The 18,418-nt window shown below is 44.8% G+C and overlaps 3 protein-coding genes across 8 annotated transcripts in view; 1 reads left to right on the top strand and 2 right to left on the bottom strand.

The window, feature by feature from the left end:
• Positions 1-218: 218 nt before the first annotated feature.
• LOC6616443 (endochitinase A) lies at positions 219-5,478 on the bottom strand. Its single transcript, XM_002040768.2, has 5 exons — positions 5,088-5,478; positions 3,900-4,109; positions 3,218-3,433; positions 499-3,156; positions 219-422 (listed from the first exon to the last, which is right to left on the bottom strand). The coding sequence occupies exons 1-5, from the start codon at positions 5,224-5,226 to the stop codon at positions 295-297; spliced, it is 3,351 nt and encodes a 1,116-aa protein (XP_002040804.1). The 5' UTR covers positions 5,227-5,478; the 3' UTR covers positions 219-294.
• On the top strand, positions 364-12,893 carry LOC6616442 (HIV Tat-specific factor 1). 2 transcript variants are annotated; one of them, XM_032718713.1, is made up of 7 exons: positions 364-448; positions 7,716-8,537; positions 8,597-8,799; positions 11,746-11,912; positions 11,980-12,166; positions 12,219-12,355; positions 12,416-12,572. In XM_032718713.1, the coding sequence occupies exons 2-7, from the start codon at positions 7,724-7,726 to the stop codon at positions 12,570-12,572; spliced, it is 1,665 nt and encodes a 554-aa protein (XP_032574604.1). In that variant the 5' UTR covers positions 364-448; positions 7,716-7,723. The 2 variants fall into 2 exon arrangements, with proteins under 2 accessions (XP_032574604.1, XP_032574605.1); XM_032718714.1 differs by lacking the exon at positions 364-448 and having other exon boundaries at positions 7,724-8,537; positions 12,416-12,893.
• The window catches only part of LOC6616441 (trichohyalin), a 41,757-nt gene continuing 32,167 nt past the window's right edge, over positions 8,829-18,418 (bottom strand). For 4 of the 5 annotated variants that reach the window (XM_032718709.1, XM_032718708.1, XM_032718707.1 and 1 more), the window contains 5 exons: positions 13,476-13,665; positions 13,103-13,414; positions 12,911-13,022; positions 12,584-12,832; positions 8,829-11,705 (listed from right to left, as the gene is read on the bottom strand). In XM_032718709.1, the coding sequence (XP_032574600.1) occupies positions 10,022-11,705; positions 12,584-12,832; positions 12,911-13,022; positions 13,103-13,414; positions 13,476-13,527 (2,409 nt within the window). In that variant the 5' untranslated portion in view covers positions 13,528-13,665 and the 3' untranslated portion in view covers positions 8,829-10,021. The remainder of the gene's footprint in view (positions 11,706-12,583; positions 12,833-12,910; positions 13,023-13,102; positions 13,415-13,475; positions 13,666-18,418) is intronic. The other variant, XM_002040766.2, reaches the window with a different exon arrangement.

Genomic DNA, 18,418 nt, shown 5'->3' with positions numbered 1-18,418 from the left:
AACATATTTATAATTATTTTTCCCCAACGTATTAGTATAAAATCACAAATCATTTTCTAACGTGACTCCTCGTGAATATCGAATATGCCATCTCTATGCTAAGTGAGCTAGTTCCGCTGAAGGCATTCACATGGGAACGTGCAAGTTTTCTACGGTTGTTGGTAGGTTTTTTCCTCACGCCACAGTACGGTCACACTGCGGTCACACTTATATAGGAATTTCGTTTGCATTATTTTTTATTAAATTGTACTTCAAGACCAAATGCAATTGCTCAGAAAAGTGCTGGTGCAAGTTTTATAAAATCGTGCAGACCCGCGACGCCTGCGCCTGATCGCCATGTGCCTGTCCATTGGTTAAGCTCAGCTCGCTGTTAACTTTGTTTGGGTTTTTGTTGTGACTTCCAGCCGGCGGACGCAGTTCATCTGTTTGGAAGATAAGCAGGATTTGGGTAAGTATATACTGAAGGACTTGTTGTATTTCAAAACCAATAAAAGGTACCTTCAATCCTAACCGCCTTTTCGTTACGGCACGAGAGCCTGTCCATCACCTGCTGCACGAATCCCTTAGCGTCTTCCTCCTTCTGCTGGGCCACAGCTTGAACATGGGAATTTGTCCTCAGTTGCATAGCCCGGATGTCATCCTGCATTGCCTTCTTACTGCGCTCCACCACTGCATCCAGAGGGTCTTCAAAGGTAGTGCTTGGCTCGAAGATGTTGCCATTACCATTGCCATTTCCTGCGGAATTGTGGTTTGAGTTTACAGAGGCTGTTGTTCGTTCATCCTCCTCGTTGGAACCCAACGTTGTGGTGGTCTTTGGTGCCCCCTCTTTGAAGGACAAGTCATCCTCGCCGCGAGGTGTGGAACATGGCGTGGTCTGTGGATTCGCCTCCCTTGCCGCTTTTATCTGAAACAATGAGGAGATGTTTTCCTTGGCGCCCTGGACTTCAGTAGAGATCTTGCTGGTCACCGAATCCATGGCCCTGCCCATCGAATGCTTTGTTTCGGAGGCTGCTTTGACCGCATTACTGCCCGCCTGCTCCACTGCATGCATTGCACTACTTCCTGCTTGTTCCACTGCGTGCATTGCATCGCTGGCCATCCGCTGGGCACCTTTACCCGCCGCTCCTACTGCTCCGCCCACGGTATCTACGGCTCCTCGAGCTCCAGTAGCCATTCGCTCGCCTACAGCCTCCATGGCATCACGAGCTCCATTTGCTGCATTTCTTACCGCTGTTTGAATCGTGTTACGCGTGGAGTCCATGACATCCATCGCGTCTTCGCCGACTTTGGATGCCGCCTCCTCAGAGTTCGTCACAATTTTGTCAACGACGTGCTCCTCCACACGTTGCATTATTTGCTCTCCATCTGATTCCAGATCCTCAACGGAGCTCTCCAATGGTGTATCTGTCATTTGTTCCTCTACCTTGGACGTCACATCCACTCCGTCGTTTATGAAGCGTATTTCGTTGATCACTTTGCTGCTGTCCGTTGAGTCCTTCGTTGTGGTTATTTCCACGGCCAGGTGCTCGTCGTCTTCCGTGGGCGGTGTTGGTGTGTTCACCTCAATTTTGGCCGTAGGTACTTCCTCCACTGTGTCCCGACTAGAGACCAGTTCCGGAGAAGTCCTCTCCAGATGGTCATGGTCCATGGCAGACTCGTATGAAAAGTTTCGTATCGGCGTCTTTTTTACCGTCTGCGGTGTGCTAGAACTACTGCTCTCGGGATAAGGCGTGCGTGGGCGTAAAAGTGTTTCCTGGCTGCCTGGCACTTTCGGCTTATGATCAACTAATTGCATATCTTGTGCGGATTTATTCGACCTTAAAGATTCTGTGGGGGAATTGGGAGGGGTGGGTGTATGTGCAGGAGGAGTGGGTAGCTTCTGCATCGATTCCATAGGCTTGACAGGAGATGAGTTTGATTTTATTGAAGATTCTATGGTTTTAGCTAATGATCCTTTTGTTTTCACAGGGGAATCAATTGCTTTTAGTGATGATTCTTTTGTATCCGCTGGTATTACGGGGGACTCTACAGGTGCCGATGGCTCCATCTCTTTATATCCATTATTTGTTTTGATTGCTTGACTTGTTACAGCCGTGTTCGGACTGTGAGCTGATTTTTCTTGATCTGTGGCGCTTTCATTTTCATTTCCGGGTGCAACCCGTCCCTCGATTTTATTAACTTCCTCTTTTTCAGAAATATTTGAGTTTGGACCCATTTCATCACTACCCTTTGGTTTATTGTGTCCTTTAGGCATGAGGTCTCCACTTTCGATATTTGCATTCAAGTCCTGGTAACGAGTTAAATCTGACTTCTCTTCTGGTTTCTCACCATTAATTAAATGCTTTACTGCCTCCATGGCCGCCGCTGTTCCGGCTCCTGCTGCAGCTGCCAATCCACCCACAGTAGTCGACATTGATTGATCCTCAGTTTCCTCCATACCCTCTTGTTTGGTAAGGCTTCTTCCGCTGTGTGTCCTAATCTCCTCTTTGTTTCCATTGGCATCAGTCGGCTGCAACGCAAGACTACGGCTCACGTAGCGATTTGGTTCAGCTGATCCATTTACAGATGCAGACGACATCGAGGAACGCGGTATGCCCTGCACCAGGACGTGTTGATCCCCCACTGCGATGTCCAATAGTCGCAGGTTCTTAAACTTGGAAATTTCACGGAAGGTCTTCAAATGATGGCCGCTCTCCGAGAACGTAGTAAAGAACTTGTTGGCCTTGCTGAGAACCGCATAGAAGGAGAATCCTTTAAGGAGCTTCCAGATGGGTCCGTTTTCCTCGCAGTCGTAGTCATAGAAACGTTGGAAGACCAGACTCTTGTTCCGCAGCGACTCGAAGCTGCGATAGATGCTGCCCGCATTGGTCACAATGTACACCTCGCTGGTCTTGGAAATGTGCATAAAGATGATGGCTTCGGTGGGCGGCAGATTTTTCTGCAGCTCGGTGAAGCGCGGAAAGACGAACTCGTTGAGGTGGCCGGTGAGAAAGAGGTTCCCGGTGGCGGTCAAAACCAGAGTGGACTCCGGTCCGCAGGCAAACTGCTGCACCGGTGCATCAAGACGAATCTCTACCGGATGACCATCGTAGTCTACCTCTAGTTCTCCTAACTGCAGCTGGGCATTGGAGCCACAACCAATCAAACGACCAGTGGCTTTAAAAGAGAGATTATGAAGGTGAACTCATACACATTTTGTTTTCCTTTGAACACTTACTGGTCAGCACTGCAAAGTGCTCCTTTCCCGCTTGGACTGTCATAAAGTTGTCCGTCTCCTCGTTCTTGGAAAGGTAATCATCGAACTCTTCCAACCGAAAAGGCTTCCGGATAATGGCGCATGGCTGCTGATCAACTTGGGCGCTCGTAAAGTGCTGAGCCACATGGGTATCCTCGGGAAAGATATTGCGACCCGTGAAAAAGATTTCGTTGGAGTCTGAAGAAATTGTTTATATGCGGATTATAAACTAAATTCATTAAAATTACCAAATGTGTTGTGAAAGTTCGTTGTGGTAGCCACGTGGTTTTCTACCAATTTGAGATATGACTTCTATCAATTCAAAATTGATTTTGAACATTCCATTTAAACATTGCCTAAGTTTTTACTTTTCTCCTTAAATACCTGTTTGATAGACTTCCATATATCTGATATTACTGATATCTTAATTTAAGGCATATATTTAGTTAAGTCCTTTCAACGTTTGTTCTTACTAATAACTTTGATACATTAGTATAACCTACTCATTGAATCATAAACACACAACTGAGCAGCAAAACAATTGTCCAATTGCTGCCATTTACTAAACTTTTTCCCCAAAACTAAAACTTTCGGTTAGGCCAATTTCTTAGGTGACACATGCTCCGAGTTGACGAACTTCCTCCATATTTGTTGATTCACTCACGTGTTAGCATCACGGCCCAGTGATTGCCGAAGGCGACGTCGCAAATCTTTAATCCGAGGGTTTTCAAGGCCTTCACGCAGGTGGGTTTGGTGACGATGTCCCCGTTGCCGTTGTGGCTGCCGCCGCCCTTTTTGCCGGAGACTCCGCCATGGCCACCAATGCCGAGCTGTCCGTAGTGGTTCTCGCCCCAAACAAATAGCCGTCCAGATTCTGTAATTGATAAGAACGGTTTGACATTTGTTTTGGCTTTCACCTGCTGCTGGTAGCTTTTGTTTTTGGTTGTTTTATTATGTTTGGCGGGGGGTTGTTCCCTTTTCTTGACTTTTATTGATTGAGAAAGTGTGCGCGCGGGTGTGGGCCAATCCCATGAATAACCCAAACCCTCAATCCCACAACGTTTCAACTATTTAACTGCTCCCCCGCATAAGTTAACGCCTCAATTACGTTAGCTTCGGTTTTAGTTTCAGTTTCGGTTTCGGTTTTTGGGGCTTTACTTCGTGAGTTCTCTCCATATTTCAGGTATTTTAACGCCGCGTCTGACCCCATTAGTTGTCGAAGTTGCCGTGATTTGAAGTGCTTGGTCAGCTTTACTGGGTCTAACGTGGATTTTAAGCTTATGTAATACGGGCTTAGTGTGGGATAAATATAGTACATTAAAAGTAATATCCTTAATGATATATCATATATACATATATATTTTACACTATTCTGTTGATACATCACCAGTGGTCTTTTGGAAGATTTATTAAAGAAGTAGTACAGATTATATACCACCATATACGTAGAGTTCCAAACAACTTTCCCAACATAAGATTTTCTCTATGTGTCAGATTTTCAGGGAATATACGGATGTATTCGATTTCTGTGGGGATTGGCAGGATGAAATATTCAAAACACCCCTGCAATACACCTAATTCTGGTTACAAATTTGTCGGGCTGCAAAAGCCGGCTATAATTTAGTAATTCAATAGACCCAGCAACACGAAAAACACGGACTCAAGACTGGGCCAACAAGAAAGTGAAAGTAAGCTGAACAGTGGAGCTTATTATTATTTAAAGAAAATTGCAGCCAACATGCAATGCACGGGGCACAGACAACCGACCGACAATAGATTTTCACTTGACCACTTGACTGGAGTCAAAGGATTGGTGGTGAGCAGTGTAAGGACTTTGGGGTCACGTAATTACCACAAATGACAGCGCTCTGGTTTGGACCGGAAATCAGGCGCTTCACAGGATCGTTTTTGATGTAGAAGTAGCTTTGGGTATTCTCCGCCAGATGGGATTTGCCCAGGGTGAAAATGGCTCCGCTAGCAGGTATATCCATTTTGGGATTATGTGTCTCTCTGTATTTGCGTTTTTAACTTTATATGCTAAACTTTTATTGATTTTAGTATTAGTGAGCCTCTTGCATATTTTTCACCGGCTGCATTTGAAATGCTTGTGGGGAGGCCCCTAGGCGCACATATCTGTACACAACAATGCCATTTGGAGTTGCGTGCTCTCAATTCCCGAGGCGGTTTATTCCGTGGCTACTCTGGCCGGTACTTGCGGTCAGTCGAACGTCCCAGCGCGTACTGGTCAGTGAGAACGACTGGGGCTAGCACTCTAGCAGGCTAACTGGGTAGTTGGCTAGCTGGCTAACCATTAGCCACCGACTCACTCTCACCACCCACAAACGGGCCATCAATATAGGGCCATTTTGGCTGGCGTTGCTTGGCCCTTATAGGTATGCTATGGAAATGTGAGCGAGTGAGTTTGGCCCAGCTCAGGAGTGAGTCACCCTACTCTGTCCGTTTTTCCCGAGTTAAGTTATTCCGTGCGCCAAAGAGCGAGTATGGGAATTCGATTTTTTTCGGCCTGGAGTTTCGGTTCACCCGCTCCCTTTCATGGTATTTATGGCATTTGTGAGTAATGTTTGCAAATCTCTCGGAATACGAGCCACGGTAAAAATAACATTATTTTTGTGTGTGATTGGGTCGTTTCTTTTCCCTTTCACTGCGCATAAGTCTCGGTTTCGTCTCCTCCAGAAGCCAAATTCCTTTCCCTTGACCTGTTGACATTTGGACAGGATGAGTGTCCTGCGAATTCGCGACATTTCTGAAAAGTTAATTAATTCACGTTTGGGCGTTGGAATGGCGTCGTTTAGCCGAAATTGGGTAACTATTTTATGACCTCCAAGGCGCCGTCATAAAACTTAGCCAACTGGCTAGTGCTTTCCACATTTGCAGGCTTTCGCAGACAATTTGCGTCAATTAATTGATTTCTGCTGGCATCCCAAGAAGGTTTCATTTGATTTCCGTACTTTGTTATGCAATAAGTGCGTTCCCAACGATTGGGAAAGGCAAAGGTGTGCAGACAAAGGTTGATAAATTATCTTACTGTGCAGCTAAACTTCAGAATGGCTTATTCGGATCTGATATGTATTTATAGGAGTCTCATAAACTCTTAGTTATGCCAAATTATCCAACATTGAAACACGATAATATAACATATTTACAGGTTAAGGTTTTCATCTAAGCAAGAGAGAAGACCTCCACAGTCGAGTTGCTCGACTTTAAGATACCCATTACTCAGCCAGTGGAAGTGCGAGAAAGAAAATCGGATACTCGAGGAACTCGACTATTGCATTCTCTCTTACAAGGGTATATAAGATTTGACTTGCTAAGGATTGTTTTCTCTTTAGTTCAGTATTCTATTTGGAGTCTAAACATTCTGTATTATATGCCACACTTTGTGGCGTGAGCGTTTCGAGTATGTACTCAAATGTCTATGTAATTTATGAATCCCCTAACAAAGTTGTTTGGCCTGCAAACTGCAATTGCTCCTGCCGTGCTCTCCGCCCTTTTCCGCTTTTCCCTGTGGGCGAGGAGTGGGCATGGTCTGTTGCATGTGCCAGTTTGCCAGGAAGTTCCCCTCCTTAGTCCAAATCCCCTGGTGGATCCGCCTTCATCCGCTGACTGTGCAGGAATAGTGAATCTTGTGCGAGTACATGCAAATGCTGCCCACTCGTTGAGCGTTGAACTCGGAACCTCTGTGGTTTTTGAGCCTATTTTTAGTGGCCTTAAGTTGTGACAATTAGACAGAGTCCATTGAACCCTCTTCGATTGGGTTAAGATGTTGGGGATGACGTAAAGCGATTCGGTCAAGAACCTGCGAGTCAGCTGCCGGAACTCTCAAGCGATGTGTCAATAGGTTGACATATCTATTTGGCTTCTGCTTCTAAATGGTACTTTCCGGGCCAAAGGTTGATTGAACCTGGCGGTCAGTCCAGGGGAATCGATTCGAAAAGCGAAAAAGGAGAAGGGTTCCCTGTCCCAAATATAACACGAAATTAGTTGACCTTCAGCGGGCCGGCGGTATCCAAGTCCTTTTTCCCCGACACTGTTTGTGTTCTTTCTTGGGATTTGTGTTGGTCTTTTCTTATGCCGCCCAGAAAGTGGCGTGCGCTTTTCATTTAATTTTATTACCCGACCCAAGCTTGACCCACACACACATACTGGAATACATGGGGGGAAAATGGCAATCATTGTGTAAATTGTTTACCTCGCCTGGCGAGAGGTGCAAAAAAGAAGCATGGTGTTTTCCCGGTGCCTTCTTGGAATGCTCTCTCATTCCTCACCCTTATTGTTCTGCAATGTCAAGCAATATGGGCACGTTCCTGCAATTTAGTTTTGTTGTTTCACGTGGTGATTATTTGTTGTCCTGGGAAAGAAATGAAATGAGCTGGGAATTAGGCGACTGTCCCGCCCACGCAGCAATAAAGGAGAGGAAGAAACTAAATGTAGTATACTTCTCGACTTGCTTTAATTAAAGAACGCAAAATGAGCGACGAAGGTGAATGTAAATCGGAGCAGCTGGAGAAATCCGAAGAAGCGGAAGAAAAAAAGGAAAAGGTAGAAGGGCAGGAAGCGACATCACCAATTCCCAACACCATTTCAGTCCCAGAAGTTGATGACAAGCCGACGGAAAATAAAAACCAATCGGATAATCACGCGGACAAAACGGATGAAACTTCATCTCAGGACTTCGCTGCCTACGAGGAGCACATGACCTATGGAGCGGATGGCGGGGCTATATACACCGATCCCAGCACGAAGCAGAAATACAAGTGGTGCGCCACCGGAAACAATTGGCAACCCTTAAGCATTGATGAAACAGTTGCTGGACAGGCTGGTGATCCCTACGAAAACGAGCACTACAAGTGGTGTCCCAAAACCCAACAGTGGTTGCCCAAACAACAGGAAACTGAAACGGAGCACTACAAGTGGGATGACGAGAAAAAGAAGTGGGTACCCAAGCAACCGAACCAGGAAGGCGTTTACGGTGTGGATGAGCATGGTGAGCGTACTTACACCGATAAGGATGGAGTAAAGTTTTTTTGGGATGCAACCAAGAGTGCTTGGTTCCCCAAGATCGATGATGATTTTATGGCCCGCTACCAAATGAACTATGGATTCATTGACAACACTTCAGCGGGGGAGAAAGAGAAGGCTGAAAAGGAGGCGGTTGAGGCCAAGAGAAAGGAGGAGGAACTCAAGCGTATGACGGCAGAGGCGGAAGCTGCCATGTCCGGAGACAATCCAGCATCCAGCGCTGCAGTGCCCACTGGCAAGCGAAAGGCCCAGGAGCCCCCAAGTACGTGGTATTCGACATTTAGATTCATTACCTATTTTTTAATGATAATCTTGTTTTAGAATGGTTCGAAATGGATCCCTCGCAGAACACCAAGGTGTACGTCTCCAATTTGCCCCTGGACATTACTATGGATGAGTTTGCCGATCTGATGGGCAAGTGTGGCATGGTCATGAGAGATCCGCAGACCCAGAAGTTCAAGCTGAAACTGTATGCCGAAAAGGATGGACAAATCAAGGGCGATGGCTTGTGTGATTACATCAAGGTAAGTGTTAAATTAAAACTCCGGATTCATTCTCTTTGTTTTGTGTTTTTTCAAACTTTATTCATTATTTTACTTTGTTTGCGCCTTAACTAGAATTTATCTTGCATAAATATTATATGGTAATTTTATCATATGTTTTCGTATTACATTTGTGTACTGCTTTCCTCTTTTATGATTTCTTTGCTAACGTTTCGCTGACTATTTAGTTTTATTCGCTTTTCATTTCTCCGTGTGTAGAGTAATAATATTTAAAATTGGTTAGTTTACTATTAAAATGCATTTACTTGGCTGTAAAATTGCTTTTCCTTTCGATTTCATTCCCGTCCTTGCCAGCTTTCAATTTCAACATTAAACGAAACAAAATGTACAGAAAGTTGCCTTCGAGGTTTTTTCCTTTTTTTTGTTTTGCCTTTCGCGTTTGAGGTATTAAAAAATACATAAAAATTTACATTTAAACATACGTTAGTTATTACATACATCTTTGTAAAATATAGTTTTGTAATCTAGAAGTTAGGAAATGGTCGGTGACCATCCGATGATGTTATCAAAAGATTATTAGTAGTAAATTATTGCTTCGCTGTGCCCGATTCGAGGACACCATAGGCAAACCGAGTGTGGGGAGGCATGGGACTTGGACACTGCTGGGCTCTGACCCAAAGGAGTTTTCCATTCAATCTTACGTTTTACTCACTATAAATATTTCCGTAGTTCTGTGCTTGAGTTTAAAAAATTGATTTTGCGTCTGTGGGGTTTATTGGCTCTAAAATTGATTGCTAACTTCTAGTTCGGTTATTAAGGAAACATGCGTGACTGGTTGCCGTGTGTTTACGGTGTGTCCTGTGCGCTGTGTGAGTATGTGGCGTGTCCATATCCTAAACCTATATATAGTATATCTTTACTGTACAGTACTAAAATAGCTAGCGAAGCGCATGGAGATTGGGTTTCCTGCTCGATCGAAATGCAATTGAAATTGAAATTTGATTCCCCTTAACCGACAAAATCTGCTTCTGCAGCAATGTTCCTTCATTCTCCTTTCTCTTCTGGTAAATAATACTTTTGCGTGTTCATCTTGTGTTTTGTTTTAATTAAAGCACAAAGAAAACTATCGAAAAGGGATCGACTGGGCAACGGTGCGTATGTGGAACCAATTGTGATCGATATGTCTCGGTTAGTATTGGTTAGTGCGGGGTGATTTGACTGCCGCCAGGACTTCTATGGACTTCTACTCGTTGTCGTCCAATCGCATGGCTTGCTGTATCCTCTTCAATTCCTTTGCCCGCTGGTCACGTTCCTTTTTCTCCTTCAGCTGCTTGCGCCGTTTGCGCATCTCGATAAACTTCTTCTGGTCCTCGAGACTCAGCTCCGAGATTCGAATCACGTACTCACGCCTCTTTTCCTCCAACTTGGCCTTGACTTCCTCGTCGGCCTTCTTTTTGGCCGCCTCCACGCGTCGCTTCTGCTCGGCGGCCTTGGCCTCTTCGGCAGCCCGTTCCTCCGCCTCCTTGGCTTTACGCGCCTCTTCCGCCTGTCGCATGTCATCTTCCAGGCGCTGCTTCACTTTGCGTTCCTCTTCAGTCACTTCCTTGCGCAACATTTCCTCCTCCTCAGCTAATTTTTTCTCCGCGGCCTCGCGGAGTGCTATTTCCCGCTCGCGCTGGAGCTTCTGCTCCTCGCGCCGCTGGTTTTCCTCGTGCAGGCGCTTTAGTTCCTTTTCCTCGAATCGGCGAGCCTCCTCAAGCCTCTCCAGTTCCAGGCGCTTATCCTCCTCCTCCTGCTCGCGTCGAATCTGCTCCTGCCGCTCGTCTTCCTGTTTCTTTAGCTGCTCTTTCAGCTTCAGCTCCTCAAGTCGCTTGGTTTCATGGGCCTCGGCAAGTTGCTTCTCCCGCTCGGTATTGGCCAGCCTTATGCGATCTGCATACAGATCACGCAGTCGCTGCTCTTCATCCAGACGCTTGGCATGGTTTTGGCGATCCTGTTCCTCCTGTTCCTCGCGCTGTTTGCGGCGCTGCTCTTCGCGCTCTCGTCGCTGTTGTGCCTCCAGTTCGCGTTGCTTTTGGATGCGCTCCAGCCGTAGCTTCTCTGCTTCCTCGTCGGCTGCGTGCTGGCGGTCTGCTTCAGCCTGCCGTTGCTTCAGTAGCTCGAGCTCGCGCTCACGCTTTTGCTGCTGGTATTCCCGTTCCTGCTTCTCTCGCTCCTGCTTAGCTTTAAGTTCACGGAGTTGCTGTTCTTGGTTTTCCTTAAGCTCTTGCTGGTGGTTCCTAGCCTGCTGTTCGTCCTCCGCCTGTTTGAGTCTATCCTGCTCCTCCCTGTTCCTTTGTTCCTGTTCATCGCGTTGCTTCTGCTGTTCTTCCCTTAGTTTCTTTTCCTGTTCATTTCTTAGCTTCTGTTCGTGCTCGTCCCTTTGTTTCTTATCCAGATCCTCATCAGATCGCTGACGCAGTTCATCGATCACTTGGGGTTTGGGTTCATCGTGCTGCAATCGCTGCCGGCGCTGCTGTTCCTCCCGCTGCAATCGCTGGCGTTCCTCCTTAAGGCGACGTTGCCTTTCGCGCTTTTGCTCCCGAGCCAACTTCTGGCGTTCCTGCCGACGCAGCTGTCGGCGACGTTCCCTTTCCCGTTGGCGTTGCAATTTACGATCGTACTGGGTCATCTGCTGAGGCGTGGGTGAGGGAGCCAGGACATCATTAGACTGGCTAACCGGTTGCGTAGTAGTTGGCGCAACATTTGAAGTACGAGGACGATTCCTTTGGCGTTGCTGTGCTGGCTGGTAGTTCACATCGTTGGGATGTTGATTCTGATTCTTGATCTGACGGTTCCTGTTGTTGTTGCGACGATTGTTATTGCGTCGACGGTCGGGAATAATCATCTCTTCGCCGCTGTCCTCGGCCTTGACACGCCGGTGGTACCTAGAAGAAACATTTACTAGTTAGTTTTTTTCTATTTCAGGTGGAGAGTGTCAATCTGGCGCTGAAAATTCTAGACGAGTACAATCTGCGTGGCCACAAGATCCGTGTCCAGAGGGCTCAGTTCCAAATGCGTGGAGAATACAATCCCGCTCTGAAGCCCAAGCGCAAGAAGAAGGACAAAGAGAAATTGCAAAAGATGAAGGAAAAGTAAGTAATCCAAAATGAGTGTTGTATTAAAAGATTGTGGAATTTTACACTTTAACGACATTTTTAGGTTATTTGATTGGCGTCCAGATAAAATGCGAGGCGAACGGTCAAAGAATGAGAAAACCGTCATCATCAAAAACCTCTTCACCCCAGAACTCTTTGAGAAGGAAGTGGAGCTGATATTGGAGTACCAAAACAATCTGCGGGAGGAGTGCAGCAAATGCGGGATGGTCCGTAAAGTGGTTATCTATGATGTAAGAAAATGAAAGTTTCTCGAAATCTTCTCTAAAATAGTTCCCATTTCAGCGCCATCCTGAGGGCGTTGCCCAGATCAACATGGCCTCACCGGAGGAAGCTGACCTCGTCATTCAAATGATGCAGGGGCGTTTTTTTGGACAGCGGCAACTAAGTGCGGAGTCCTGGGATGGCAAGACGAAATACAAGTAAGTTTCGAAATGAGATTGTCTAAAAAAATAATTGCTAATTCCTAATTTCTCTTTTAGAATTGACGAATCAGCTGTGGAGGCGCACGAACGGCTTTCCAAATGGGATGAATTCTTGGCAGAAGAAGAAACCGATAAAAAAGCTTCCGAGGAAAAGAAGGAGGAGGACGTTGACTCGCCCGAAACCCAGCTTTTGCCAGGAGACGCCACACCTTAGTTTTCATTTACCTGCGATCGTTTTCACGCGGTTCAAGGATCTCCAGGACCACCTCGTTGGCCTGCTCGTTCGGATAGGTAGCGTTCCAGCGGTTGTAGATTTTGTAGCGATTGGGACCGCTCACCTTTGGCATCTTGTGCTGGCATATGAAGCGCAGCTTATCCGAGCAGGGCCGCGCCGACCAGCGGTACTTGAGGCTTGGATCGTAGATGGCACAGTTATTATCCAGCGGTTGGCTGTTGGAGATAAGTTGCACATAGCTAGAATTTTTGCTTAAGCGTTAAATCAATCTACAGAAATAAAGGAAGAAAGGAAAGAGCATCTGAGAGATCACTTACGCGGGATCAGTGCGGCTGAAGGAGTCGGTGGACAGATTGCGACCACTCATGCTCCACTGCCATCGATTGTTGTGGTGGTCATAGGTGGCTCCTAGCCAGATAGGATCATTTTCTAAAGTCGAAAAACAGGTTTTATTAAACTATTCTGGGGTGGATCTGCGGTAGTAATTTAATTTGTAAGAATCTACTCACCGCCTGATAGAGCATCCTGTTTCTGAAGGAAAAGTCTCAGCTTGCGGTCGGCGTGTTTGCCCGGCTCTGTGAGATTGGCGTTTTTGTCCTTGCAGAAGAAGTGTGCCTCCAACCAACTGCTGCGCTGATCGACCAGCGAGTAGCAATCGGTGCCCACGCGATGGAATTTCGGTGGACACAAGGCGTATACACGGCGCTTTGGTCTGGAAGTTGGAGCTGCTGCACCCTGACTGTGAGCAGGCGAGGGGTCGTCGAAGTTGATTTCGGCGCGAGCTGCACTTCCGTGGAACTCCGCCGCAATTGTGTGAGCAACTGTGGGCATGACAGAAATAATCAATAAATCATCGAAAGAGGTGGATGCGAAAGAACTCACATAAAGCTAAGATAAATACTTGACAGCACCACATTTTATGGCTGCCACACATCCTGTTGCCTGCTGCTTGATGATTGTTGATGCCGGGTATTTTTTCCCCGACTTTTGAGGGTAAGATGAAGCTGGTTGTATTATGCTCTGTATTATGTTTGCTATGGCCACTTCTTACATCGCTCTACCGGATGACGGGCTGGAAAAATGGGTTCGAAATGAAAACAAACGATGAACATTCGTTAATCTCTCAACTCGTCTGCATATCATAATTTTATTTCAGCAAATGTTTGTTTTATGCAAATATATGTCGGATAAGCCTCTAACAAGTGTATGCGTTGATGGATGGACACACAAACGCCTCCACGCCAGCGAAAACAAATTGAGTCGACGAACATGTATTCGAACAGATTTATTTTATTTATCGGTCCCCATTCATAAACAGCTTTTGCCCACGAAACTGGTCATCGTCGACTTTGGGTCGGTTGGTTGGGTTGATGCAGTGTCCACTCATCGAGTGGCTCATTTGGCCGGTCATTGTGTGGCGTTTCAATTAGCACTTTCATAACTTTAACCACCTCGTCAAGTGGCAGACAACCCGGTCAAAAGCCGTCACTGTAGCTGCCACTGCCACTGGGGCTTGTTATTGCATTCTATTTTCAATTTGTTGACACTCGAAGTGCCTCCGCCGAGTGTGTGAATGGTGTGTGTGCCGGTTGCAGTGACCCACTTTTCCACCACTAAATAAACGACTTGAAATGCCGCGGGTTTATCCGCTAACTGTTTTAAAGGGTCTGTCATGGCTTATATTTAGAACAACTGCCATGTAAGGGTCTCAAATAAATTGTGTTGTTATGTGAGATAAGATACTCAAAGAAATTGAACTTGATCCTTTAAATACAAATAAAGGGGTCCCTGTGTAAAATTGAAATGTTCATCTGATGGATAGTTCGATTGTATTAATCTACAAGTTTATAAATATTTTTTTATTATAAATATTGTCATTTTTATTCGTATTTCAACGTACAAAAAGCTAATAAAGATTTTGAATTTGAAATATCTCAGAAAATACCAAACGTATGAATAACCCAAGCGAACGAATGAAACCAACACATCTGGCAGTTTAGGGCGATTTTTGGGCGTCAGAGTCGACATGTTAATCTTTTGAATCAAATTTTCTTTTTAGCTTTTATGTTTCCCGATATCTCAATATAATAAACATTATTACAACAGCTTCTAAAAACCCGAAATTGCTAGGAAAAAACTGAAAACATTTGTCTTACAACTATACTGAAAGTGAGAGTAAATAAGATCTAATGATAAACCGAACTTAATTAAAAGTTTGGCCGCACCATGTCTTTCACCTTTGACATACCACTACGCTTAATTAAATGATCTATCATCTAAAAGTTTCAGCGGTGGAATACCGGTTTTAATTGCACTCTCCTATCGAATTATAAGCCAGATTGTGTCATTTTAATTGAGCTATTTGAGCGTGCGACTAATTCAGCGCCGCCCCTTTCACTCCCCAAAGACCATCGCACACGGCTAATTACATATAATTCCTGTAAAATAATTCATGCCCACGAAAGCAAACAAATTAAAGAAGGAAAGCAAAAAAAAGAGTTAAAGCAGCAAACACACGCCGGCCCAACTGGATTGACAGCTTCGCCAGACAGGCCGGAGTTGCTGGCTGGGCGCAGCCACCACTGGTGGCTTGTGCCTCTTGGCTTTTCTTGGCCAACGGCAACCGACAACGCATTCCTCACCGGTGACGACTTGACATTCATTATGGGCCCGATACAAGGGAAAATATTATAGTTTATAGTTATAAAATGCGAAGAAACTACTTGGGTTTACTTTAAGACAGATGGTACATTACCCATCCATGTAGATACTAATCAAATGTTGGGAATTATAAGAAGCATTCTGTAAACGAATATAGATCGCTAACCAACCAATCCTATCAAATTGTAGGCACATTGAAGTACTGAAATGTGATACATATTTTTTTGCCTTTTCATTTTACTTTATAAATACTATATATTTTTATTTAAATTGCTTTATAAAATTTTTTTTTGAGTGTAGCGATCTTGGGCACGTTTAGAAGCCGTACCTGCTGGCTCCGCAGTCGAATTGTTTACTTCACTTCTGGTTTGTTTGCCCGACCCGTTGACGCGATGACAAGAGAGTTGCCGGTAGATATAGACTTTCAATTCCCCGCCGATCCACGATTCTGTCAACATTATTACAACTCGACATTCGCTTAAGTGGCTAATAAAAAGAGAGACGGTACCCACACGCAAGTAGGCGCAGGGAAAATGTTTGCCAGTGGGCGGAATTTGACTGATTTATGACCCACTTTGAATGCAGTCGGATGTGGGAGCCCAGACGACATTCAAATGTCGCGGAAAATGATGAAGGGGAAATCGTACGACCTTGATCTTGAACTTGGTCGGCAGCATGGGCGCGTCGGCAATAATTCGAGTTTAAAAATTACGACATCAGCGCAGCTGAATATGCTAGAGATTAATCGGATTGTTTCAACAAGTTTCGGGGGAAGTGGAGTCATACAAAATTATTTAAAAATATGGGAATCAATCAAGCGGCAGCAGAGAGACCCGAAATATTGTATTCGTTATTCGGCTTTTTTAAGGCAGAATCTGTCAAATCCGACCCTTTTCCATAGCCTTGTCGAACCAGCCACTCGAGGTTAGGAATAAGCTCATCAGCACTCTGGGTTTTAAGCCTCCAAATTCCAAATACCCAAGGGAATAGCATACCCTGTGAGAACGGGTATCGTAATCAGAAAACAAAACACAAAAAAAAAGAACACACGTGTGGCCGCCATCTGAAAAAAAGATGCTGATAAATGAGCAAGGGGCGTGCGATTACCTTTGAAGGGGGTTTCCTCTATTTGGGAGTTGAATTTACATTTATGAGGTGCTATTTTTGCTGCTCGGCGCTGGGAATTAGCATAAATTATGGACTTCCACGAAGTGTTTATGCCTATGCGATGATATATGATATGTAATTTAGTCGTAATTAGAATCGCATCGAAAACAGCGCTGAGAATTTAAGAACTGCGAACCAAGATGATTGCCAATAATTGAGATCTCTTGAGTAGATCATCACCCACTCGCAGAACTCGTCAACCATCAATCAAGTTGCCCAAACACGAATTCGTGTTAAAAAGCAAAAGTTGAATGGCTCCGCCAAAGCCAAAAAAGGAAACACATCTTTTGGATTTAACCTCTTCATGTCGGGTTCAATGCAAACGGCTGCCAAATAAATTAAAAAAGCTTAGAGATCGGCATACGGTGGTTAGGTAAGAAGTGGACAAATTGGTGGCATTAATCTTGACCATGTCATATCTACTAGGTTGGGGGAGTTCCTGGCCAGCAGATGTCGTAATCAATTACCGGGAATCCAACCCGTTCTTGGCATAATTAAGTTGCCAAACGAATTTGCATAGAGTCTGTTAGCTCGGCGACCAAGTAAACAAACACTAAAAATCGATAGCAAATTGCTGGCTAAAATACCAGTTTGCGGCTTAATTAAAGGTAAATGTTTTTGTGCGGTTAATTTGTAGCTATAGGAAGTTAAACATTTATAAAAACAACGAATGGTTTTCTTTTCGACTGTGTTTCGCTCCAGCTTAATTAATTTATGCGCATTTCATTGATTTAAATGCAATCACAATGTGCGCCACATCAAGTAGTTCAGATTCAGTTGAAAACCGGGCGCAAATTGAACTGCAGCATTTCAACTCCTCGTCTATGGGAAAATCGTCGACGTCCAATATAATTTATACGCATCTCCACCAGATTCCACTCAATCTCTTGCTGCTCCGTCTGCCTCGATTTTAAGCAAAAAGTAGCCGAGAAACGTTTTCACAGCTGCCATTTCAGTCATTTCTATGGCTTCTACCATTTCTACGATTTTTGCACCCTTGAACATTTCTACCTGTGTGCAATTGCCTGCATTTTCATTCTTTACCTGTGCGGAATCTGTCGGTGAGGAGCCAACACGTAGTGGTTGTGGCGGTTGGATGTGCTATCTCCGCTTCTGTCAAGCCTTCTGACTAAAGTTTCCTTTCTTTATTTAGCCCTCAACCGAGGGTCTTTGCTATCGTCAGCCCTCAACTTTGTCCTCTTGGAATTTCAAGCTGTTCACTGATGCACATCTCAACACGGAGCTAACCATACACGCAGACAAATTATGGATGCGTAACTAGAAACTAAGGTAAATATAAGTAATTGTAATTATAATATATGTAGTATATTGTATATTTCGTATTTTATATTTGCAGACGAAATCCATTGCTTTTCACAAAATGATTTCATATTCCGCTTTCTACTATATAATTCCTGTGTAAGCTGTACAATACCCTTCACTCTCGAGCGAGAAAAGTGAAAGTCATTTAGTTGCTGACAAGTCATTGTGTCTTGTGTTGTGTGTTTGCTGCTTTGACAGGACGATGGCACTGCAGGGCAACGCAGTATTAGTGGTCCCATGCGGCGTATGCGCGATATCAAGTATACGCAGTGTGCCCGACCATCATGAGGCTGCACTTTTCAGTTGAATTCGAGTGCATTTAAAGTTTGGACTGTGTTTTTCAGCTGCTGCGGGTCAAGTTGAAATTAATTTAGAGTTTCGTCGACGAAAAAAGGGGTTTTAATGAGTTTAGTTGAATTTTAAATGGATTCCTTCCGGTCGAAGTTCTGCCACCTAATGAAGCAAATGGAGAATATTCTTTCTATCCTCATCTCGGTCGGATGGGCAGTTTAAATAAGACCCAAAAAATGACCCGTTCATTCTGTTTGGAGCCATAAATCCCAACTCCATCACGTTACGCTCTGGCCAGAATTCGCCAGAACTCATCACAAATAAACTTGGCTGCAGTTCGAAATCCACAGACCGACCTATCAATCATTTCTACCTGCCTCGCA

This window comes from Drosophila sechellia, chromosome 3L (assembly GCF_004382195.2).
Source record: "Drosophila sechellia strain sech25 chromosome 3L, ASM438219v1, whole genome shotgun sequence".
Taxonomy (NCBI): domain Eukaryota; kingdom Metazoa; phylum Arthropoda; class Insecta; order Diptera; family Drosophilidae; genus Drosophila; species Drosophila sechellia.
This window is presented reverse-complemented; position numbering and strand designations above follow the sequence as displayed.

Excerpts from the sequence above, each read along its gene's own strand:
- LOC6616442 (XM_032718714.1), top strand. The coding sequence starts at position 7,724 with ATGAGCGACGAAGGTGAATGTAAATCGGAGCAGCTGGAGAAATCCGAA. Across the intron at positions 11,913-11,979 it reads TTGCAAAAGATGAAGGAAAA|GTTATTTGATTGGCGTCCAG; the intron begins GTAAGTAATCCA and ends CGACATTTTTAG. Across the intron at positions 12,167-12,218 it reads GTAAAGTGGTTATCTATGAT|CGCCATCCTGAGGGCGTTGC; the intron begins GTAAGAAAATGA and ends TTCCCATTTCAG.
- LOC6616443 (XM_002040768.2), bottom strand. The coding sequence starts at position 5,226 with ATGGATATACCTGCTAGCGGAGCCATTTTCACCCTGGGCAAATCCCAT. Across the intron at positions 4,110-5,087 it reads CCAGAGCGCTGTCATTTGTG|AATCTGGACGGCTATTTGTT; the intron begins GTAATTACGTGA and ends TATCAATTACAG. Across the intron at positions 3,434-3,899 it reads CTGGGCCGTGATGCTAACAC|ACTCCAACGAAATCTTTTTC; the intron begins GTGAGTGAATCA and ends CAATTTCTTCAG.